General features: G+C 37.4%; 2 protein-coding genes and 1 pseudogene across 3 annotated transcripts; all 3 read right to left on the bottom strand.

Annotated features, from left to right (window-relative positions):
• Positions 1-4597: 4597 nt before the first annotated feature.
• Positions 4598-7691, bottom strand: LOC103331574 (UPF0481 protein At3g47200-like). The gene is made up of 4 exons (XM_008234206.3): positions 7485-7691; positions 7150-7279; positions 6625-6690; positions 4598-6281 (listed from the first exon to the last, which is right to left on the bottom strand). The coding sequence occupies exons 1-4, from the start codon at positions 7495-7497 to the stop codon at positions 4844-4846; spliced, it is 1647 nt and encodes a 548-aa protein (XP_008232428.3). The 5' UTR covers positions 7498-7691; the 3' UTR covers positions 4598-4843.
• A 1575-nt stretch (positions 7692-9266) lies between these two features.
• Positions 9267-10603, bottom strand: LOC103331573 (UPF0481 protein At3g47200-like; annotated as a pseudogene).
• A 3215-nt stretch (positions 10604-13818) lies between these two features.
• On the bottom strand, positions 13819-18279 carry LOC148917170 (UPF0481 protein At3g47200-like). 2 transcript variants are annotated; one of them, XM_089051609.1, is made up of 4 exons: positions 18177-18279; positions 17053-17151; positions 15880-15930; positions 13819-15479 (listed from the first exon to the last, which is right to left on the bottom strand). In XM_089051609.1, exons 2-4 carry the CDS (start codon positions 17118-17120, stop codon positions 14060-14062), a joined length of 1539 nt encoding a protein of 512 aa, XP_088907735.1. In that variant the 5' UTR covers positions 17121-17151; positions 18177-18279; the 3' UTR covers positions 13819-14059. The 2 variants fall into 2 exon arrangements, with proteins under 2 accessions (XP_088907735.1, XP_088907736.1); XM_089051610.1 differs by having other exon boundaries at positions 15880-15927.
• Between the last annotated feature and the right edge of the window lie 1876 nt (positions 18280-20155).

The raw sequence follows: 20155 nt of genomic DNA, 5'->3' as shown, positions 1-20155 counted from the left end.
CCATCCCGGAATGGCGCATTTGCGACGCTGAGGACTCTTTGACATTGTTGGATTTAGAGTATTGATGATTACACTTAGGGGTGTCACGTTTCAAGAAACGTGTCTATCCAAATTGTCGTATCTCAATATCCTATGGAAGGAAAGCTAAAGAGCTAAAAGTATGGAATCTGCCGAGACGAGATAAAATTGTTAGAAGTTTTCAAAAGTCAAATTACTTTATGAAAGAAATTACCTGGGGCGAAATTATTAGAGAAAGTTGATGGACAAGTTACATGGGAGTGGAGGAGTTGTGAGTCCGACCAAGGAGGGTCGTGACAAATTAAATTGAGAAGTAATAGTGTTGGGTGAAGTATCATTTCACTCGCATGGGCTTGAATGTCGCGATTGACAGGAGTGGAACATTATGGTTCTTCTTCCCTGCTCTCTTACGCAGTGAATTTTAACTCCAAAATTTCTTGGAATTCTGGCCACTATGAGTTTGACCGGCGACTTAGGTTACTTCTGCCCATCTTTCTAGAAATGGAACCAAGTTGAGAAAGAGGAAGAGGAAAGATACATAGGCTGATGAGGCAGAAGTAGAGCCGGAGCTTTACCACAGTTAGTGGTTATTTCAGAAGTCTGGAAGATTGTGAACAGGAACCAGAAGTTTTGCATGGGACAACACTGGTACCTATTGTATAGTTGGATGTTTCTAAGATGAAGTCGTTTGCTGAGTTCTTATAGGCGGGAGGACATGGAGTTGATCAATCTGCGTCTAGAGATCCTCCATTGCCGGGACACGTTGCTAATTTTCGATTGTGTGCCTTGAGCATCGAGTTGAAGATACTAAGAGCTCAACCTTCCTGTGAGAGAGAATTCCTGAAGATTGAATCACTAGTTTCATGATCTGAAGAACGACTTTAGTATAATCGAAATTACAAGTGTGGAAAAGATTAGGATAGCCGTACTTCTCATACAGAAGGAAACTCCTCATCCTCTGCTTGTCTAGCTTGACCATTGGGCTCTGCTAGCAACATGGTAGCAACTTCTCTTGAATTTCAAGGCTCTTCAAGGACTAAACATAGGAACTATTTGTCACACTTGAGTGAGTTGTGAACTTGGCTTCTGTAGCGCGTGGTGAACTTTATGTTTCGAGTTGTAAGGCGATTGGAGTTGCTTATAACCATGATGAGATAGATGATGATTACAATTCGGTAAAAATGACATTCCTCCCAAAGAATCGTGTGGGCAATGTCGCTTGCCGATTCTAAAGAAAAAAGGAAAATATCAAGAAGTTAAAGAACGTGGATTCCTTTTAGGGGGAGAGCTAGAAGAGAATCAAATCACAAATGAAAGCGTTTAGCTTTCAGAGGAAGTTTAAGCATTGCAGCAACTATTAAAGGATACTCTTAGTTGGAGAAGGAGACTTCTCTATCTCTGTTTGTTTAGCTAGAGCTTTTGGCTTGGCTGCTAACATGGTTATGGAGGAAGAACTTGGACAACCGAGTAGTGGATGTGGGCTCAGTACCTATCCCCCCTTCGAGTAACAGGTATGGAATTTCGAGGACGAAATTTTTATAAAGGGGGTTGATTGTAACGACCCGGTCTTAAATAAATGTTTAATTATTAATTAAACATGATAAAAGACCATTTTGCCCCTAGAATATTTTATGAGGTTTAAAGTTGACTTTTTTGATCGGGAAGGAAGTTGGGAATTTTTGATAGTACCATTGTGTAGAGCGCGGCGAGATGAGTCCGTAGACACGTAGTGGGCTCGAATCGGAGTTGTAACGAGAGAGATACGATCAAAATACCCTCAGTGGCATAACCGTAATTTGGCGAAAAGGGTTTGATAAAATCTGATTTCTCTCTCTCTCTCTCTCTCTCTCTCTGCGCAGCCTATCTCTCTCATTTCTCGCGATGGTCGTAATAGCCGGCCACGTTTTGGCTGGCCGTGCTCTCGTTCGCCACCAAAGTTGGCGGGTACCAAAATAATCGGGCCGCCATCCTTTTCTAACCCCACCAGCCCCGCCTCCACCGGTGATTTCGTCGGAAAATGAAGAGAAACGCCGCTTTGCTCTAAACTTGGCTTCGATCTCTCTCCTCCGGCCGCCATTTTTGGCGATCCAGGTATGAAAATCCGCCTATTCCTCGAGCTTTAGCTGATGGCTGGGTAGGATTTCATTAATTTTGAGTTTAGATTGTCTAATTTTCGAGTTAAGGTTCAGCCGGTTTTGGGATAGCGATTCCGACCACTTCCGGTCAGTTTTTGAGGTATACCCAAGAATAAAAGTGACTCCAAATAGGGTGTTACACCTAGGGTAGGAGTCTTGAGCCGTGATTTTGGGTTTTGCCAGCAATGGGTTATCGCTTTGGACACCTACGCGCTGCTGGCATGTGTGGCGGCGTGTGGGCACTGTAGAAAAGGGAATTGTGTCCCGATGTAATCTCCTAGTCCTCACGAGTGCGTAGGTGTGCTCGGATTTCAATTTGGATACCGTTTGAGTCTCAAACGGATATCGCCAATTACACCTTATCCAGTCTGTCATAAAAGTATTTTTCTTTTATGGCGTGCATTCGCTTGCCGCAAGCGTTAATAATGCACGCCATGATTGAACTTTGTAAAAGTTTGGACAACTATTTACGGCGTGCCCTGCACGCCATAAAAGAATTATTACGACATTCAATGCACGCCATAAAAGAGGGTTTTTATTCCCATTTAAGGCATGTTTTGCACGCCGTGTTTGACTTTTTTTTTTAATAAAAAAAAAATTAATTACCTCCCTACACTTGTTTCATAGTAACAAAATACTTATATCTTTTATTACCCTGGAAAAAAAACCAAGAGTATTGCAACCAAACTTAAAAAGAAAACTTATACCAATCATAATCAATTCCAATTACAAACTCTTTAGAGAATAAAAGAAACACATAAAAGTGTTGCCAAACCTACAATTAACTTGTTCACAATCTCTCCAACCCATTCACTCATGAATATAATAACAAAAATCAATTTCTAACATATCAAACCACATCTAACCTATGCTCAAACTGTGCAGCAGGGCTACCATCAGCTGGTTGTCCAATTATCCAGTCATGTTTTTGATGTTGCTTCCAAATATCCTGTCAGCAACAGATCCATAAACTCCAATTTTTCTGGTATTATGATTAGGTAGTTGTGTGTGCAAATTAAGTTTACCTTGACATTCATCAATTGAACCACCAACTTATGTTTTGACATGAGCTTTTAGAATTGGTTAAGATAAGCGAACCGGCAGCTGACCTTGAACCACAAGCCAAAGGTCTTATCACAGTTTCCATCATTACAAGTTCATCCACCCCTATAAATAATAAGGGTCTGCCTCAGAAGAAGAGGACTCTCTCTCCAAAACTAGACGCAACGTCTCAAAAAACACTCTAAAAAACAAAACAATCTGCCTACTTTTTCTAGATAATCAGTTGACAACTCCTGCGCTTATCTTTCGTAGCTCTGTCATATCCATTGGTCTTGCTTTATTGCCTATTCAGGTATTGCTCGTACTTGTCAAGGCGATATTCATGAAGGAAAGAATATTGAAGTCCTCTTAATCGAGGCATAGAAAAGAATCAATCCAGGCTAATACCCCCCCTGGAGCACGATGGCTTGGTAAGAAGTCCAGAAAAAAGGCACAAGCTTCTTCAGCATTAATCACCCACTTTCATACCAGATCTATTGGGCTGGTCATAAACCCAATAGTGGCACACCTAAGCAAGCACAAGGATCAGTACTGAGAAGAAGATTGACAACCAGGGCCTCGATTGGGCCCGAATGCTCTCCGATAAACTGATTCAACTTTCAATTTTGTTCAGAAGTTGAAAGAATTCTCGCTGCCAGCCAAAAGACACCATCCGATCGGGGTAATGGTGTTGATCCAACAATTCCTCCTCGTCCCTCAGAGTAGAACTGACCCCTGAAGTTGGTGAAAGGATGAGAAGACGGAAAAAAGGATCAACAGAATGATCCTTGGAAGGAATCCACCAGCAGCAAGGCAAGCAGTAGGCAAGTCATGATTGGTACTGCTCTGTCTATCAGCCTGTTCTTGTATTTAATGAACTCCTATTGGTTTGCCATTAGAAAAAAGCAAGAGTATTTTATAAGAGGTCAAGTTAGATCAACTTTCATGGTAGTTTTCTTCTTAATGTTGAAAGAGTTCCCAAGTATATCCGATCTCTTGTTGATTTTAAAAAGGGTAAGCTACTATTTGAACGAAATTTATTTTGAACTATATACAATCCAAGGTACAACGATTGAAGCAAAGCAAATGGTATTAGTGGCCCTCAAAAAAATATATATCACCCGGAAAAAGCTCAAGGCAGCAGGGTTGAAGTTTAGGCCAATTGAAGATGTAACCTTTGTCATAAAAAGGGATGATCAGGTCTGTAATTATAGTAATTATTAGTTCAACTTAACATGTTTTAGAAACATGGACTTGAAGCTTGTACAGTTGTGTGTGGAAGATGAGACACACACGGCTTACATCTGCAATTACATTCTTAACATCTATTTGCTGTAAAGACCAGACAAAGATAGCAGCAAGTGGCTTTGAAGCTGAAGTTTCAGGATCCAAGTCTTCAACTCTGACTGCAATGAAAACAAGAGCATAACTCTTTCTTTATTTAATTCTAAATGGAATTATGTTCATTACAATCAATTCACAAGAACTGCTCTGCAGTCTTTAACAACAATAACAGAACTAATTCGTGACTCGAACTTTATGTTAAATCTATAACACTAGCTAACTTATTTGTTCAGTTCATCACTTGAAGTAATGACTGAAATTAACATTCTGTCTATTAAGAATCACGAGTTGAGCGAGCTTAAAGCTTACGACATGAGAGACTTAATGGTTCCAATGATTGAGAAAAGCAGGACGAAAACTCCAACTACAGTTGAACTGCCTGTCCACAGATCCTTGAAGTAAACTCGTTTCAGAGTTGCGACATGAAGGTTCCAAAAATTCTCATGGTGCTTATTAAGCTGCTCACAGATATCAAAATAGCAAGATTTATCGTCCATGATCTGCTCGCAAAGTCTATTAACCAGTTTCGCCACTGCTTCATTGCTGCCTAGCATGTTAAGAATAACTTTGTTCTCAACCAGCAAATCCACATCTTCCACAATGTCCACAAGTTGATCCATAAGCAAAAAGTAATTGCAGATATAAGGCTTGTTTGGGTATAAAAACTGCTCCAAGGCCATGATGTTTCGAATAACGCATTCTGTCTCATCCTTGACACAAAATTGTGTAAGCTTCAAGTCCATATTTCTGAAACACGCTAAGTTGAGCTTACATTTAGTGGCCTCGTCTTTTTCTATGACAAAGTGGCCATCTTTAAGTGGCCTAAATTTCACCCCTGATGCCTTCAGCTTCCTTGCAGCATATATATTTTTGATTGGAGTACTACTACGTTTAAAAACCATTTCTTTGTCAGGACGTAGAAAATGCCTAACCAAATCAGTGAAATGTTTCGGTCTTACTCCATTCTTGACGGATTTTCCCCTACTATAATCTTTGAAGAACTCATAGGTAAGCTTAAGCAGGGGATCATCATTATCAGGTTCGACTTGGACAATCTCTATGGAATGATCCTTGGAAGGAATCCACCAGCAGCAAGGCAAGCAATGCCGGCAGCAAGGCGAGCAGTGCGGCAAGTCATGATTGGTACTGCTCTGTCTATCAGCCTGTTCTTGTACTTCTTTCCAAGGTTGGAAATTGGAAGAGGGAGGCACAGCAAAGTTCTGATATAGTTCTTGAAGAAGAGAATAAGGAAGCTGATTTTCAAACAGTATCAAGTCCTGCTCTACAGCTTTCCTCAGCCATGGTGATCTCAATATATAATCATTTTCATGATTTTTTGGATCGTTGAAATTCATTAAAAATAGCTCAATGATGAAGCACGCATCAACGGCAATTATCTCTTCGAAGTCTTTGTTAAGCTCAATGGTCCCTGCGTAACAACGAAGAATATTTTCTTGGCGAGTCTTGATGAATTGCTTTAGTTCATCGTCACTCTTCTTAAAACGTGCAAGAAAATTCTCATAATATATCTTTTTATGGGTCTCCATGTCCTTGAGTTCAGGTTTGCCATGGTGGAAAGGGCCAATTGATAGTAATTGAGGAGTGTATGCTGCTTCATTTACTTTGCGGAGTTTACTGGGAACCCTATAGATACACCACTTGTCTGGCTTGTCCAAGACTCGTACCTCGCATTCTTCTTCATTTTCTGTCTTCTCAGTAATTTGTGACGTAGTCTTTGTCCTTCTGAAAATGGAACTACAATCAGTATGAAAGGAATTGACAGCGTTGAACCTAATTTCTGTGGCAGCACTAGAACAACATTTAGCTGTAACAAATGTTCTATTAGCATAAGTCATAAGTATTTCAATTCTGATAGATTATTGTTTATTTCATATGCTTTGGCACCCTAAAATCACCCTTAAATAACCTCACACACTCCTCATGTGTCAGGGTAGAAAATTTGGAGAAGTTTTTTTTTTTTTTCCTTTTTGCTGGAAAAGTTTGAGAAGTTGGGAGTGCCAAAATCATTATGCTTATACTATATGGTCATAACTTGTAATTTTATCAAATTTATATTCTTGTGTACCTTAGCGTCGAGCAATATTCTTGGCTTGCAGTCCTCCTGAAAGCTGCCCTGCCGAAAACGTTGTGCCTGACAGTACAAGAGAAAAAGTTTACAACATATAAGTGGATGACATATATCCTAGTAATTATTGAATTGTCATCCAACTTAAATCATAGTATTAGTTAGTGCTTTATTGAATTATCTCAAAATCGGTTGAGTACTCGTATTTCACTTTATTATCATGAAGTTAACTGACTTTCAGACTTTATTACACAAATTTTTTATTTCCGTCCCATTTTTGTACATAACGTTAAATTTTCTACAACTTTCATACCCACCGTGAATCTGCTATCAAAAAGTATGTTAATTAGTGACATGGCACCATATTGTACCGGGTAAGCTTCTCGAGAATGGTAAGTTATCAATAAACACACACACACACACACACACATATATATGATGCACGCCTTGGAAAAAAGAAAAAAGAAAAAAGGCTGCCCCTTTCTCTTCTTCCCAAAACAGCATATGGTAAAATGAAAGTCTTACCTGCCGCCGAGACTAAGACACTTTAAGGGGGGCGTATGTTCGGCATCATGGTTAGGGTTATGCTTTGGACTCTTGTCGTCCGCATTCTCGTCAACCACCATCTTTTTCGTCCCTTGCTTTTTTTCTATTTCTGGACATTGTTAGAAATTCAAGATTTAAGTAAGACCAAGTTAACATCTTGAATTTGGTCGAATCTCTTATCTAATATCATGATTTTATCTTGACATGAATAATAATGATCCAAAATCCACATCTATATCATGATTTTAGCTTTGTGATGAATATTTGTTTTCAAATTGGAAAAAGAATAAGAAACCAAGAGTGAGAAAATGAACCTGCAAGTTTCATCTCCCAGTTGTCTGATGTGGTTCTTGAGTCGACCACAACGGTGCAGGCTTCTTATTTGACACCGAGTAGAAAGTTAGATGAAGAGAGAGACTTGCGTCGTTCAGCTAACCAGATCGAACAGGGGACCTTTACATTGATCCAAGTCAAACAAAGTCTTGCTTCCGCTGACCACTATCTAGAAGAGGGAAGGTTTAAACACCACTGAACTATTAAGGGTGTGTGCATTTACCACTTAATAATGTTTTTTTAACATTTAACGACCCAAACTTCACTTTTATTGAGAAAGTGCCACCTCCATCCAATTCCATCCACATTCCGTTAAATAATTTTAAACACACCCAGAAATATTTTTTTTACACCCATTAAAGTTTTATCCCGTTAATTAAAAAGTTAAAAACCAAAATAATAGATTGGAAAAATTAAATTACTCAAGGCTTCCCTCCTCCCCCACCCCACCCCCGCAAACTCAGACACCATTCTTGCGTTGCCGTAAGCCTTCCCATCGATGGCAGACCAAAACCCCTGCACCCCATTATTATAATATTAATTACAGGGACAAAAAACCAGCGCATAATGCGTAATTCGCAATGAGCATGTCTAGGGAGAACATACCACAAAATAGTATTCTTTGGCATGTTTACAATGAAGGGGTCTGCAAAGCAACTTTGTTTTTACTGTTGAAAGTGAGAGTGAAAGTGAGAGCAATATGTTCTTGTTCGAAAAGAGTGTGTTGTGGAGGGATGGGTTTTCATGGAGGAGAGAGTAACATGGGGAGAAGCTGGTGGGAGTGTAATGATAAGACCATGGGTTTCAAGCTCAAGCTAGAGGTAGTGAGGGAGGATGAGGGGCTGTGCGGTGCGGGGGTGCAGAGAAGGAGGTAGGGGCCGCCTTGAGTGAGGGAAGGAGAAGGGAAAGGTAAGGGATGATGTGAATTATTATTTAATTATTTAGAAATTTTAATTTTTTTGCCTTTTTAATTATAATGAACTGATGAAATTGCCCTTGGGTTAACATAATTTTTAACAGATTTGGATGGAGGTGATACATTTGCACCATATGTTCTAGGTTGGAAATTGATTAAAAATAAATAAATAAATTTATTAGGTGTATTTGCACACACCCCTAATACAATTACCCAAACTTAAACTAAGACCTGGTAAGTAAACTAACCAGAAAATTTGTGGGGTTTGGTGCAACATGTCCCCTTTTATTTATTTTTAAAGGTCAGAGTGCAACAGGTCCCTAAACCAAAGAAATTAACTAAATGCTTAAAGGCAGCTGTCATTTAATATATAAGTAACCTTAACAAATTAATTTTATGTTTCATCATGAAAGACGGGGCATCAATGTGACTCTGTTAGGAAAACCATATATAATTTAATGAGCCAACTTGTTTTTTAATAGGGAAGGGAGTACAAATCTCACGTGTGCTCAAAGGATCCGAGGTTTTTTGTTTGGATTTTGTTTGCCACGATATGTTTGACTTCTCTCCCGCACTATGCTACCTCATTAAAATTTGATGTAAAGGACTTGAAGTAGATATATAGAAAACAACAATTGAAACACAACCCACCATAGATTAACTCACCAGTGAAACCAACATACAATAATCTCAAACACCAATTAAAGAGAAAACAAGGAAGAGATAAACCAGGGCTTTCATTAATTGTTCAGAACAATAATACAAAGAGGCAACAGCTCCTATATGAGAAGGGCTGTGCAACAAAAAACTAGAAAGAAGCCTAGAAGAACTGCTCTGCAGTCTTTACCAACAATAACAGAACTAATTAGTAACTCAAACTTATATTAAATCTATAACACTGGCTAATTTATTTGTTCAGTTCATCACTTGAAGTAATGACTGAAATTAACATTCTGTCTATTAAGAATCACGAGTTGAACGAGCTTAAAGCTTACGACATGAGATACTTAGTGGTTCCACTGACTGAGAAAAGCAGAACGAAAACTCCAAGTACAGTTGAACTGCCCGTCCAGAGATCCTTGAAGTAAACTCGTTTCAGGGTTGCCACATGACGGTTCCAAAAATTTTCATAGTGCTTATTAAGCTGATCACTGATACCAAAATAGCAGGATGGATCGTCCATGATCTGCTCGCAAAGTCTATCAACCAGCTTCGCCAATGCTTTGTTGCTGCCTAGCATGTTAATAATAACTTTGTTCTCAACCAGCAAATCCACCTCATCCAGAGTGTCCACCAGCTGATCCATAAGCAAAAAGTAATTGCAGATATAAGGCTTGTCTGGGTACAAAAACTGCTCCAAGGCCATGATGTTCTGAACAACACATTCTGTCTCATCCTCCTTTACCCCAAATGGTGTAAGCTTCAAGTCCATATTTCTAACACATGCTAAGTTGAACTTACATTTAGTGGCCTCATCTATCTTTATGATAAAGGGTCCATCTTTAAGTGGCCTAAACTTCACGCCTGATGCCCTCAGAGTCTTTGCAGCGTATATATTTTGGACAGGTGTGCTATTATGTTTACCATCCTTTCCTTTGTCAGGACATTGAAAATGCCTAACCAAATCGGTGAAATGTTTCGGTGTTCCTATATTCTCGACGGGTTTCCCCTTCTTATAATCTTTGAAGAACTCACAGGTAAGCTCAATCAGGGCATCATGAGGACCTTTGGCTTTGTCAGTCTCTATGGAATGATCATTGGAAGGTGTCGGCCAGGAGCAGGGGAGGTCTTGTTTTTTTTGATATAGTTCTTGATATAGCTCTTGAAGAAGAAAATAAGGAAGCTGATTTTCAAACAGTATCAAGTCCTGCTCCTCAGCCATGGTGATCTCAATATATAATCATTTTTATGATTTCTGTTTCGCAGAAGTTCGTTAAAAAGAGCTCGATGATGAAGCAGGCATCAACCACAATTATGTCTGCAGGGTCAATGTCAAGCTCAATGGTCCCTGCATAACAACGAAGAATATTTTCTCGATGGGTCTTGATAAATTGCTTTAGTTCATCCTTACTCGTCTTACAACGTGCAAGAAAATTCTCATAATATATGTTTTTATGGGTTTCCATGTCGTTCAGTTCTGGTTTTCTACGGTGGAAAGGGCCTGCTGAAAGTAATTGAGGAGTATGCTGCTTCATTTACTTTGCGGAGTTTGCTGGGAACCCTACAGATACACCACTTGTCTGGCTTGTCCAAGACTTTTACCTGGCATTCTTCTTCATTCTCTGTTTTCTCAGTGATTTGTGACGTACTCTTCATAAACTCACATCGATGATGCATTTTAAAAACACATCATAGTTTATCACATTTAATGATGTATATTTTCGATGCGTCATTAAATCTGTGTCATAAAAATACATTTTTTTTGGAGTGCTTTGTCCTTCAGAGAGTGGAATTACAATCAGTATGAAAGGAATTGACAGCGTTGATCCTAATTTCAGTGGCAGCACTAGAACAACATTTAGCTGTGACAAATGTTCTATTAGCCCAAGTCGTAAGTATGTTTTATTAACAAATGTACAACATTTAGGATCTGCATCTCTTTTTGCTGCTCCTTTTTCACCTTCTTCTTCTCCTTCCCCCCTGTCACTTGCTTCTTCTTCTCGTTTCTCTCTGCACTTTTTTTTTTCAAAATTTTTCTCATCTACTCCTTCTCCTTGTTCTATTTTTCTCCCTCTACCCAGAGAAGTCGTCCTCCTTGCACAGTCGTCATCATCGTCCACAGAGCTTATCCCCACCCCGATCGGCATCTGCTGGGTCTCCCCATCTCTCCTAAACTCCCCCCGGTCCCCGGTCCCCGGCTCCCTTTCCTCCCTATGCTATGCTCCCCCGGCGCAGGCCGTGCCTGCGGCGTTTTCACCCCCTAATGGTATGGTCGAGCAATCTCCCGTTGGGATTATTAAAAGTTTTCCAAGCTTTGGGTTAGGATTGTTCTCTCGACATAAAAAAGCCTATCTGGCCTGGCTTCGCTATGGCTCATGACTTGTATTGTAGTCGTAGTCCATCAGTACTTGTCTGTCATCATCTTCGTCTACAGCCCATGGTCGGAGGTTGTGGTTGGAGCTTGGGTGCGTTAATGGGAGTTTGCAGAATGGAGAAGAGGAGTTTGCCGCTGGATTTGTATTGAAGGGACAAGGATTGTCTATTTGAAAAATAAGTGAGGGCATTATGGGAAAGTAAAATATTATTAAAACCACTGGTTAAATTTTTTTTAAAGCAGCTTTTAAAAGCTGGGTTATGTCTGCTTTGGAAAAACAGCAGTCATTGACCGCAATTTTAAAAAAAAGCTGAATCTCGATGTTTACCAAACACCATAGTTTTGCAATTATTTTTTTTTTAAGCAGCTTTTTTTAAAATTTAAGCACTACCAAACGCTACTTTAGTTGCCCTAAAAAAACGACAAGGCCACAAAGCCTTTATGACGGTAACTTTCACTTAATTACATTTGTGTAATGCTATACACTAACCATATATTTATCCACATTCCTATACCACATGATGTGAAATATCCATATAATATGTCACATCAATTAAATCAATGAAGTATATTTTAATTAAGGCAACTAGAAAAATAAATACTTGAATGAATAATGCTACTCTTACCACATTTGTATATCACATTCTCATACCACCTTATGTGGTAGATGAGGTGGACAACCACATATCAATTAAAATTACTTAACATTTTCTTTTCTTTTATGATTTATTTATACTTTAAAAAAAATTCAATTAAACTTTCTTTATTAAAATACACTTCATTGATTTAATTGATGTGACATATGATATGAACATGCCACATCACATGACATAGAAATGTGGGATAAAAATGTGGTAAACGTAGCATTACTCTAATGGAATAAATCATAAAAGAAAAGCAAATATTATATAATTTTAATTGATGTGGCTGTCCACCTCAACTGCCACATAAGATGGTATAAAGAGTGGTATACAAATATGGTAAGAGTAGTATTATTCATTACATTTTAATGTGTATACCACAAGTTTGCAAAGCCATTTGAAATTTTAATATTCACATTTCCATATTTTAAGGATTTGTGTTTGTTTCCTGTTGACATCCAATGTCATGGATTGGTATAGATAGAAATATGTCACTTAAGCGGGAAAGCGTGTAATTATTTTGAGCTGGTGTTTGATCTGGCGATTATGGAAGATATGAAGTAAGGTACAGTTGAACGGTAGTCTTTCTTTCTCTTTTTAGTATTTATTTTATTTTAATAAGTCTGTTAACGGTAGTCTTACTGTTACTGAAGAGTTGTTTGTATGCATGGTAAAGACGCTATAAGGCAGTATAACATTTAGAATCCAGTTCAAGGGGTTTCTGCTGAGTGAGTTGAGCTGGAGCTCCCTGAGTTCGAGGATTGCTGATGTTAACGTGCAATGCTGCATGGTGTGAGCGAGAGGCAACAGCGATCGGGTGTGTGTGTGTGGAGATGATATTTGAGCTTTACTATTGTCAGGCTGCGTGCAATACTGCATATAAATTTCATTGCCAGAGGCTGTGACAGTTTGGAGAGGGCTGGCTGAAGATTGAGGTCGAGTCCATTGTAACTTTCTCAGACATCTGGAGTGGTCTGCGTATCGATGCCCAGTTGGAATTCATAGTGTATGAAAAAAGAGCATCTTTAACGAAATTGCTCATAGGCATAATAAAGTTGCTCATGATGTAGCATCTTGAAATGGTAAAAATATTGTAAGCTCCTGGGTGGATTGTAAATCCACCTTCCTGGCTGGTTATTGCCTTGATTGAAGCTTGAAATTGTACCAAAGCCTTCATATATTTCCATATTTAATGAACTCGTATTGGTTCGCCATTAGAAAAAAGCAAGAGTATTTTATAAGAGGTCGAGTTAGATCAACTTTCATGGCAGTTTTCTTTTTAACGTTGAAAGAGTTCCCAAGTATATCCAATCTCTTGTTGATTGAAAAAAGGGTAAGCTGCTATTTGAACGAAATTTATTTTGAACTATATACAATCCAAGGCACAAAGATTGAAGCAAAGCAAATGGTATTAGTGGCCCTCAAAAAAAAATATATCACCCGGAAAAAGCTCAAGGCAGCAGGGGTGAAGTTTAGGCCAATTGAAGATGTAACCTTTGTGATAAAAAGGGATGATCAGGTCTGTAATTATAGTAATTATTAGTTCAACTTAACATGTTTTAAAAACATGGACTTGAAGCTTATACAGTTTTGTTTTTGTATCCACACAAGGCTTTCATCTGCAATTACATTCTTAACATCCATATGCTGTAAAGACCAGACAAAGATAGCAGCGCATGGGGCTTTGAAGCCGAAGATTCAAGATCCATGTCTTCAACTCTGAGTGAAATGAAAACAAGAGCATAACTCTTTCTTTATTTAATTCTAAATGGAAATTATGTTCATTACAATCAATTCACAAGAAATGCTCTGCAGTCTTTAACAACAATAACAGAACTAATTAGTAACTCAAACTTATATTAAATCTATAACACTGGCTAATTTATTTGTTCAGTTCATCACTTGAAGTAATGACTGAAATTAACATTCTGTCTATTAAGAATCACGAGTTGAACGAGCTAAAGCTTACGACATGAGATACTTAGTGGTTCCACTGACTGAGAAAAGCAGGACGAAAACTCCAAGTACAGTTGAACTGCCCGTCCAGAGATCCTTGAAGTAAACTCGTTTCAGGGTTGCCACATGACGGTTCCAAATATTGTCATAGTGATCTTTAAGCTGTCGACCGATATCAGAATAGCAGAATTTATCGTCGTTGATCTGCTGGCAAAGTTTATTAACCAGCTTCGCCACTGCTTTGTTGCTGCCTAGCATGTTAGTAATAACTTTGTTCTCAACCAGCAAATCCACATCATCCACAGTGTCCACCAGCTGATCCATAAGCAAAAAGTAATTGCAGATATAAGGATGGTTTGGATACAAAAACTGCTCCAAGGCCATGATGTTCCGAACAACCCATTCTGTCTCATCCTTGAACTTAAATGGCGTAAGCTTCAAGTCCAGATTACTAAAACATGCTAAGGTGAGCTTATATTTAGTGTCCTCAGGCTTATCTGTCTGTATGGCCTTATTTGTCTCATCTGTCTCTATGATCAAGGGTCCCTCTTTAAGTGGCGTAAACTTCACCCCTGATGCCCTCAGCTTCTGTGCAGCATATATATTTTTGACACCATGTTTACAACGCAATTCCTTTTTTTTGTTAGGCTTAGGACATAGAAAATGCCTAACCAAATCGGTGAAATGTTTCAGTTGAGGCACTCCATTCTCGACGGATTCCAACTTCCCCTCATTATAATCTTTGAAGAACTCAAAGCTAAGCTTAAGCAGGGTAGGTTCATGATCAGCAGGTGTGGCTTTGTCAATCTGTATGGAATGATCATTGGAAGGAATCCGGCAGCAGCAAGGCACAGCAAATTTCTGATATAGTTCTTGAAGAAGAAAATAAGGAAGCTGATTTTCAATCAGTATCAAGTCCTGCTCTACAGCTTTCCTCAGCCATGATGAACTCAATATGTAATCATTTTCATGATTTTTTGTTTCGTAGTTCCTTAAAAGGAGCTCGATGATGAAGCAGGCATCAACCGCAATTATGTCTGCAGAGATTATGGAAAGCTTAATGGTCCCTGCGTAACAACTAAGAACTTCTTTTTTTTTAGCGTCGATAAATTTCTTTAATTCATCCTCACTAAATTTCTTTAATTTATCCTCACTCTTCTTACAACGTTCATCCTCAATCTTCTTACAACGTTCAAGAAACTTCTTATAATATATCCTTTTATGGATCTCCATGCTGTTCAGTTCTGGTTTGCCATGGTGGAAAGGGCCTATTGATAGTAATTGAGGAGTGTATGCTGCTTCATTTACTTTGCGGAGTTTGCTGGGAACCTTATAGATACACCACTTGTCTGGCGTGTCCAAGACTTGTGCCTGGCATTCTTCTCCATTCTCTGTTTTCTCAGTGATTTGTGACGTACTCTTCGTCCTTCTGAAAATGGAACTACAATCAGTATGAAAGGACTCTTATCCTATGAGTACAACATTTAGGCCCCGTTTGGTATGCCGGATTGGACTGATAGCTCCTATCCTATGGACTCTTCCGGTTTCCAGAATGACTACAGAATTAGCATTTTCAACTCTGATAGTAACTTTTTAAATGGTTATCATTTTTCTATTTTGTTTCTTATTCATAGTTGTATTAGAGCGATGCTTTGGCACTCCAAAATCACACCCTCAAATAACCTCACGCACTCCTCGTGTTACGGTAGAAAAGTTTGAGAAGTTGGAGTGCCAAAATCATTATGCTTATACTATATGCAGCAGCAGGCATGAAGAATGTTTGATATGGTCATAATTTGTAATTTCATCAAATTTATATTCTTGTGTACCTTAGCGTCGAGCAATATTCTTGGCTTGCAGTCCTTCCGGAAGCTGCCCTGCTGAAAACATTGTGCCGGATTATTATAAGAGAAAAAGTTTAGAACATATAAGTGGATGACATATATCCTATTAACTATTGAACTGTCATCCAACTTAAATCATAGTATTAGTAAGTGCTTTATTGGATTATCTCAAAATCGTTCGAGTACTTGTATTTCACTTTATTACTCTAAAGTTCACCGACTTTCAAACTTTATTACACAAATTTTTTGTCGTCCCACTTTCGTACACTCTAAAAAAATATGTTAATTAATGATAATAACAAGTAGTTGGACCCGCAAGTTATTTAATAATAATAATAAAAAAAAACTATAAATCTCTCTTCGAAATAACCATTTATGATTGGGTATGAAAGTTTTAATTTGAGTCACCCATCCTCGCCGGAATTCCTAATTTTTGTAATTGTGGGTTAGCACTCCACCATCCTCCCTAGTCTTTGTTCTTTTTCCTGACGGTTTTTTTTAATGGGTTTGATTAACTTGTTTAGTTTGGCTAATTTAGAGAGAGATAGAGATGGAGAAATATCAATTCCTCCTCTTCACTTCTTGAGTTATTTGTTGGCGTGAGCCATAATTCAAGGATCCCGTGATCCTTGATTTTATGGTGTAATTCACGTTACCTAATTAGATATTGTATTTCACTAATCCAAACCGTCTATTTTGTAGATACTCATTCAAAGATCATCTCTACAAAAAATCACTTGAATCCGATATCATTTGACCATTCAATTGAGTTATTAAAATTTTAGTACTTTCTTAAAGCACCGTGTTCATTGATTTTGTATGACACAATTGGATATTGAAACGGTTTCCGATTTGTCTAATTTTTTGTAAGGATGATTATGAATGAAGACCTAAAAAATAGATGGATCAATCACAATTATTCAATCATGTGTTTAGTTTGAGTTTATTTTCACGAGTTATTTTCCTCCATTCAAACAAAGAGTAAGTAATTTTTAAACTTGACAAATTTTGGGAATCACGGAGGAACTTAAAAATTGATTATTCGGATTATGACACCATATTGTACCGGGTAAGCTTCTAGAGAATGATAAGTATCCTACTAGACACATATATATGATGCACATGGAAAAACAGCATATGGTGAAATGAAAGTCATACCTGTCGCTGAGATAATGATACATTAAGGTGGACTCTTGTCCACTGTTGTCCGCATTCTCGTCAACCATCGTCTTTTTGTCCCTTGCTTTCTATCTTTTTCTGGCCATTGTTAGAAATTCAAGATTTAAACAAGACCAAAATTAATATCTTGAATTTTTTTCTTGGTCGAATCTCTTATCTAATATCTTGATTTTATCTTGACACGAATAATAATGATGCAAAATCCATATCTATCTCAACTTTACCTATGTGATGAATATTTGTTTTCAAATTGAAAAAAGAAGAAAACAAGAGTGAGAAAATGAAATATACAATAAAAATATTACTTTAACACGGACTTCCGAAATTGAAATACTATATATCAAGCTAATTAGAGCTAAATGGAAAGCATATTATTGTTCAATGACCTAGGGGCTCGTTTGTTACACATAACTGTCTTGGCATGGACTATGCTTAGGAACTGTATTGTCTTGACTTGGCTTGGTCTAAATTGAATAACACTTATCATGAGTTTGGTGTATGCTTAGACTAGGAATATATATATGTAGGGTGCCTAAAGGGCGCCTTTATTTGAGGGATCCCTATATACATATATACTTATATTATATATATATATGTTCATATATGTGTATATATGAACATTATAGTATATGTGTATGTAAGTATAATATAATATAATATAATATATAAATATGGGTATATAATAATATATATATGTTATTATTATTACAATATAATATATGCATCTTATATATTGGTGAGCTTGAGAATTGTTAATCCTCCCTTTCCACATGGGTTGAGTAATCCCCTCCTAAGGATGTGTTTTTGGTGGGCCCGGTATTAACAAGCCCATCTAAGGCTAGGATTAGATGAAACAAACATGGTACTAAATTTAGTCAAAGCCAGGCCAAGCCATGCCTATGTAACAAACAGCTCCTAAGTTCTTTCACTTTCTCGTGACCCATTGAGCATTGTATGACTATTTTTAAGATTTTGGTGATAAGTGCAATGAATGTAAATGCAAGAAACGAAATGACAGAAATGTAAATACGATAAAATAGATTAAAATGATAAGGACTTGAATTTAAAGAAAACTTAAATTAAATTGCAAGAAATAAGCTTACATTAGGAAAATGAAGAACTTGGATAATCTAAAGTGCTTGGAAGATAAAATCTTAGACTAGGAATTGAAAGGTGTAGGATAAAAAGAATAGGTTTTATTTGTTGAGTCGGATGTACTCTTTTCTTCTTATGACGACCTATTTATAGAACTTTCTTCAGTTGATGGGTTTGACATTAAATGGCTAGAACTAACTCTTCCTTGAAAATTCTTCTAACATTTATTGAGAACTTCCCAACCACCACCAACCCATATGGTTGGTTAATAAAATGGAATTAGGATTGTGAAACTCTTCTCTTGACTTGGGATACAATAAATCCTGGCTACAATTCTTTTCATCTTTAAATTTCACCACTTGGAAGGAGACTTGAGAAGCAAGGTGTGTGAGGCCACAAATTCTTAACAATAATTCACATACTACGTATGTCAATGTAAACGCTTGACCTTTTGCTCCCACGTGCTGCACGCCCAGAGGTCTAGGTCACTTCTTTATATCATAACATGTTAACATCATAAAGACATACAATATAATATAAATATATTAAGATAGATTTGCTAATTATAATAAAGGCCTACAATCAAATGGTAGGCCATTTAGTGGTCCTAAAATAACGACAAGGCCATAAAGCCTTTATGCCTACAATCAATGGTCTTCATAAGTCACCAATAACCCAACTAACCTCATGTTTTTCAACTTCCACGACAGAAACCCACCATGAATACTCACTATGTTTGATGGAATATACATGGTCCTCGATTCTTTTAGTCTGACGTCAGTTAAAGAGCATATGAATTGAAATTCTTTGTGCTTTTAGTTTAAAAATTGATAGATCACTTACGCACCAGGCCGTTTGATAGTATCTTTTCAGATATCGGTTATAGATGAGTGAATCATAGATCTGACCACCTTAATCACTCAATCCAAGCTCATTTTCTTAAATCCCACCATATGGTGGATGCCAATGGAACTCAATCACTACTACAAAAAGTGACAAAGACGACCAGAAAAAAACGACGGTCTAAGTGAAAACCGTCGTTGTTTTTTAAAAGACGACGGTTCTATAAAACCGCCGTGTAATAACACCTTAGACACCTAAAAAATGGAGATTCAAATGGTTGTTCATAAACAACGACGTACCTAATTAAAAAACCGACATCTATTTGAAACATGATTTCCGCAGTGTAAAATCAAATCAAATAAAGAACGGCAGAAGTTATGAATCGACCGACATAGAAAGTAAAGACGACGATTTCAAAAAAAGCCGCCGTTTTTACGCAGAAAATAACACGACCAAGTTTTCGTATAAGGCGCCATATAATTACAAATAAATCCACGGCGGTAAAATACAAAATATCGCCTTATTAAATTAATGTACAACGACGGAAAATAAAAATATATCGACGTCTTTCTTGTATAGTTCTACGACGGTATCTTTAAATCTCACCACGTTTGTTTTTCATTTAACAACGTATTATAAAATTTAATGTCGTATTTATTCCCTTTATACGTCAAACATTATATTTAAACCGTCGTCTTAATACGAATTTTTTTATCAATTTATTTCTTTGATTTTGTTATCATACGTCATACTATATGTAAAGATGACGCTTTTTATATAAAAACGTCGTCTATTATATGTAAAGATGACGATTTTTATAAAAACCGTCGTCTATTATGTGTAAAGATGATGATTTTTATAAAAACCGTCGTCTATTATATGTAAAGATGACGATTTTATAAAACCGTCGTCTATTATATGTAAAGATGACGATTTTTAAAACCGTCGTCTATTATATGTAAAGATGACGATTTTTATAAAAACCGTCGTCTATTATGTGTAAAGATGACGATTTTATAAAACCGTCGTCTATTATATGTAAAGATGACGCTTTTTATAAAAACCGAAAAAACCGTCGTCTATTATATGTAAAGATGACGCTTTTTATAAAAACCGTAAAAACCGTCGTCTATTATATGTAAAG

The sequence above is a fragment of the Prunus mume genome, linkage group LG5 (assembly GCF_029339155.1).
Source record: "Prunus mume cultivar Tortuosa linkage group LG5, ASM2933915v1, whole genome shotgun sequence".
NCBI lineage: Eukaryota > Viridiplantae > Streptophyta > Magnoliopsida > Rosales > Rosaceae > Prunus > Prunus mume.
The sequence above is the reverse complement of the archived record's forward strand: the minus strand, read 5'-3'. Positions and strand labels throughout refer to the sequence as shown.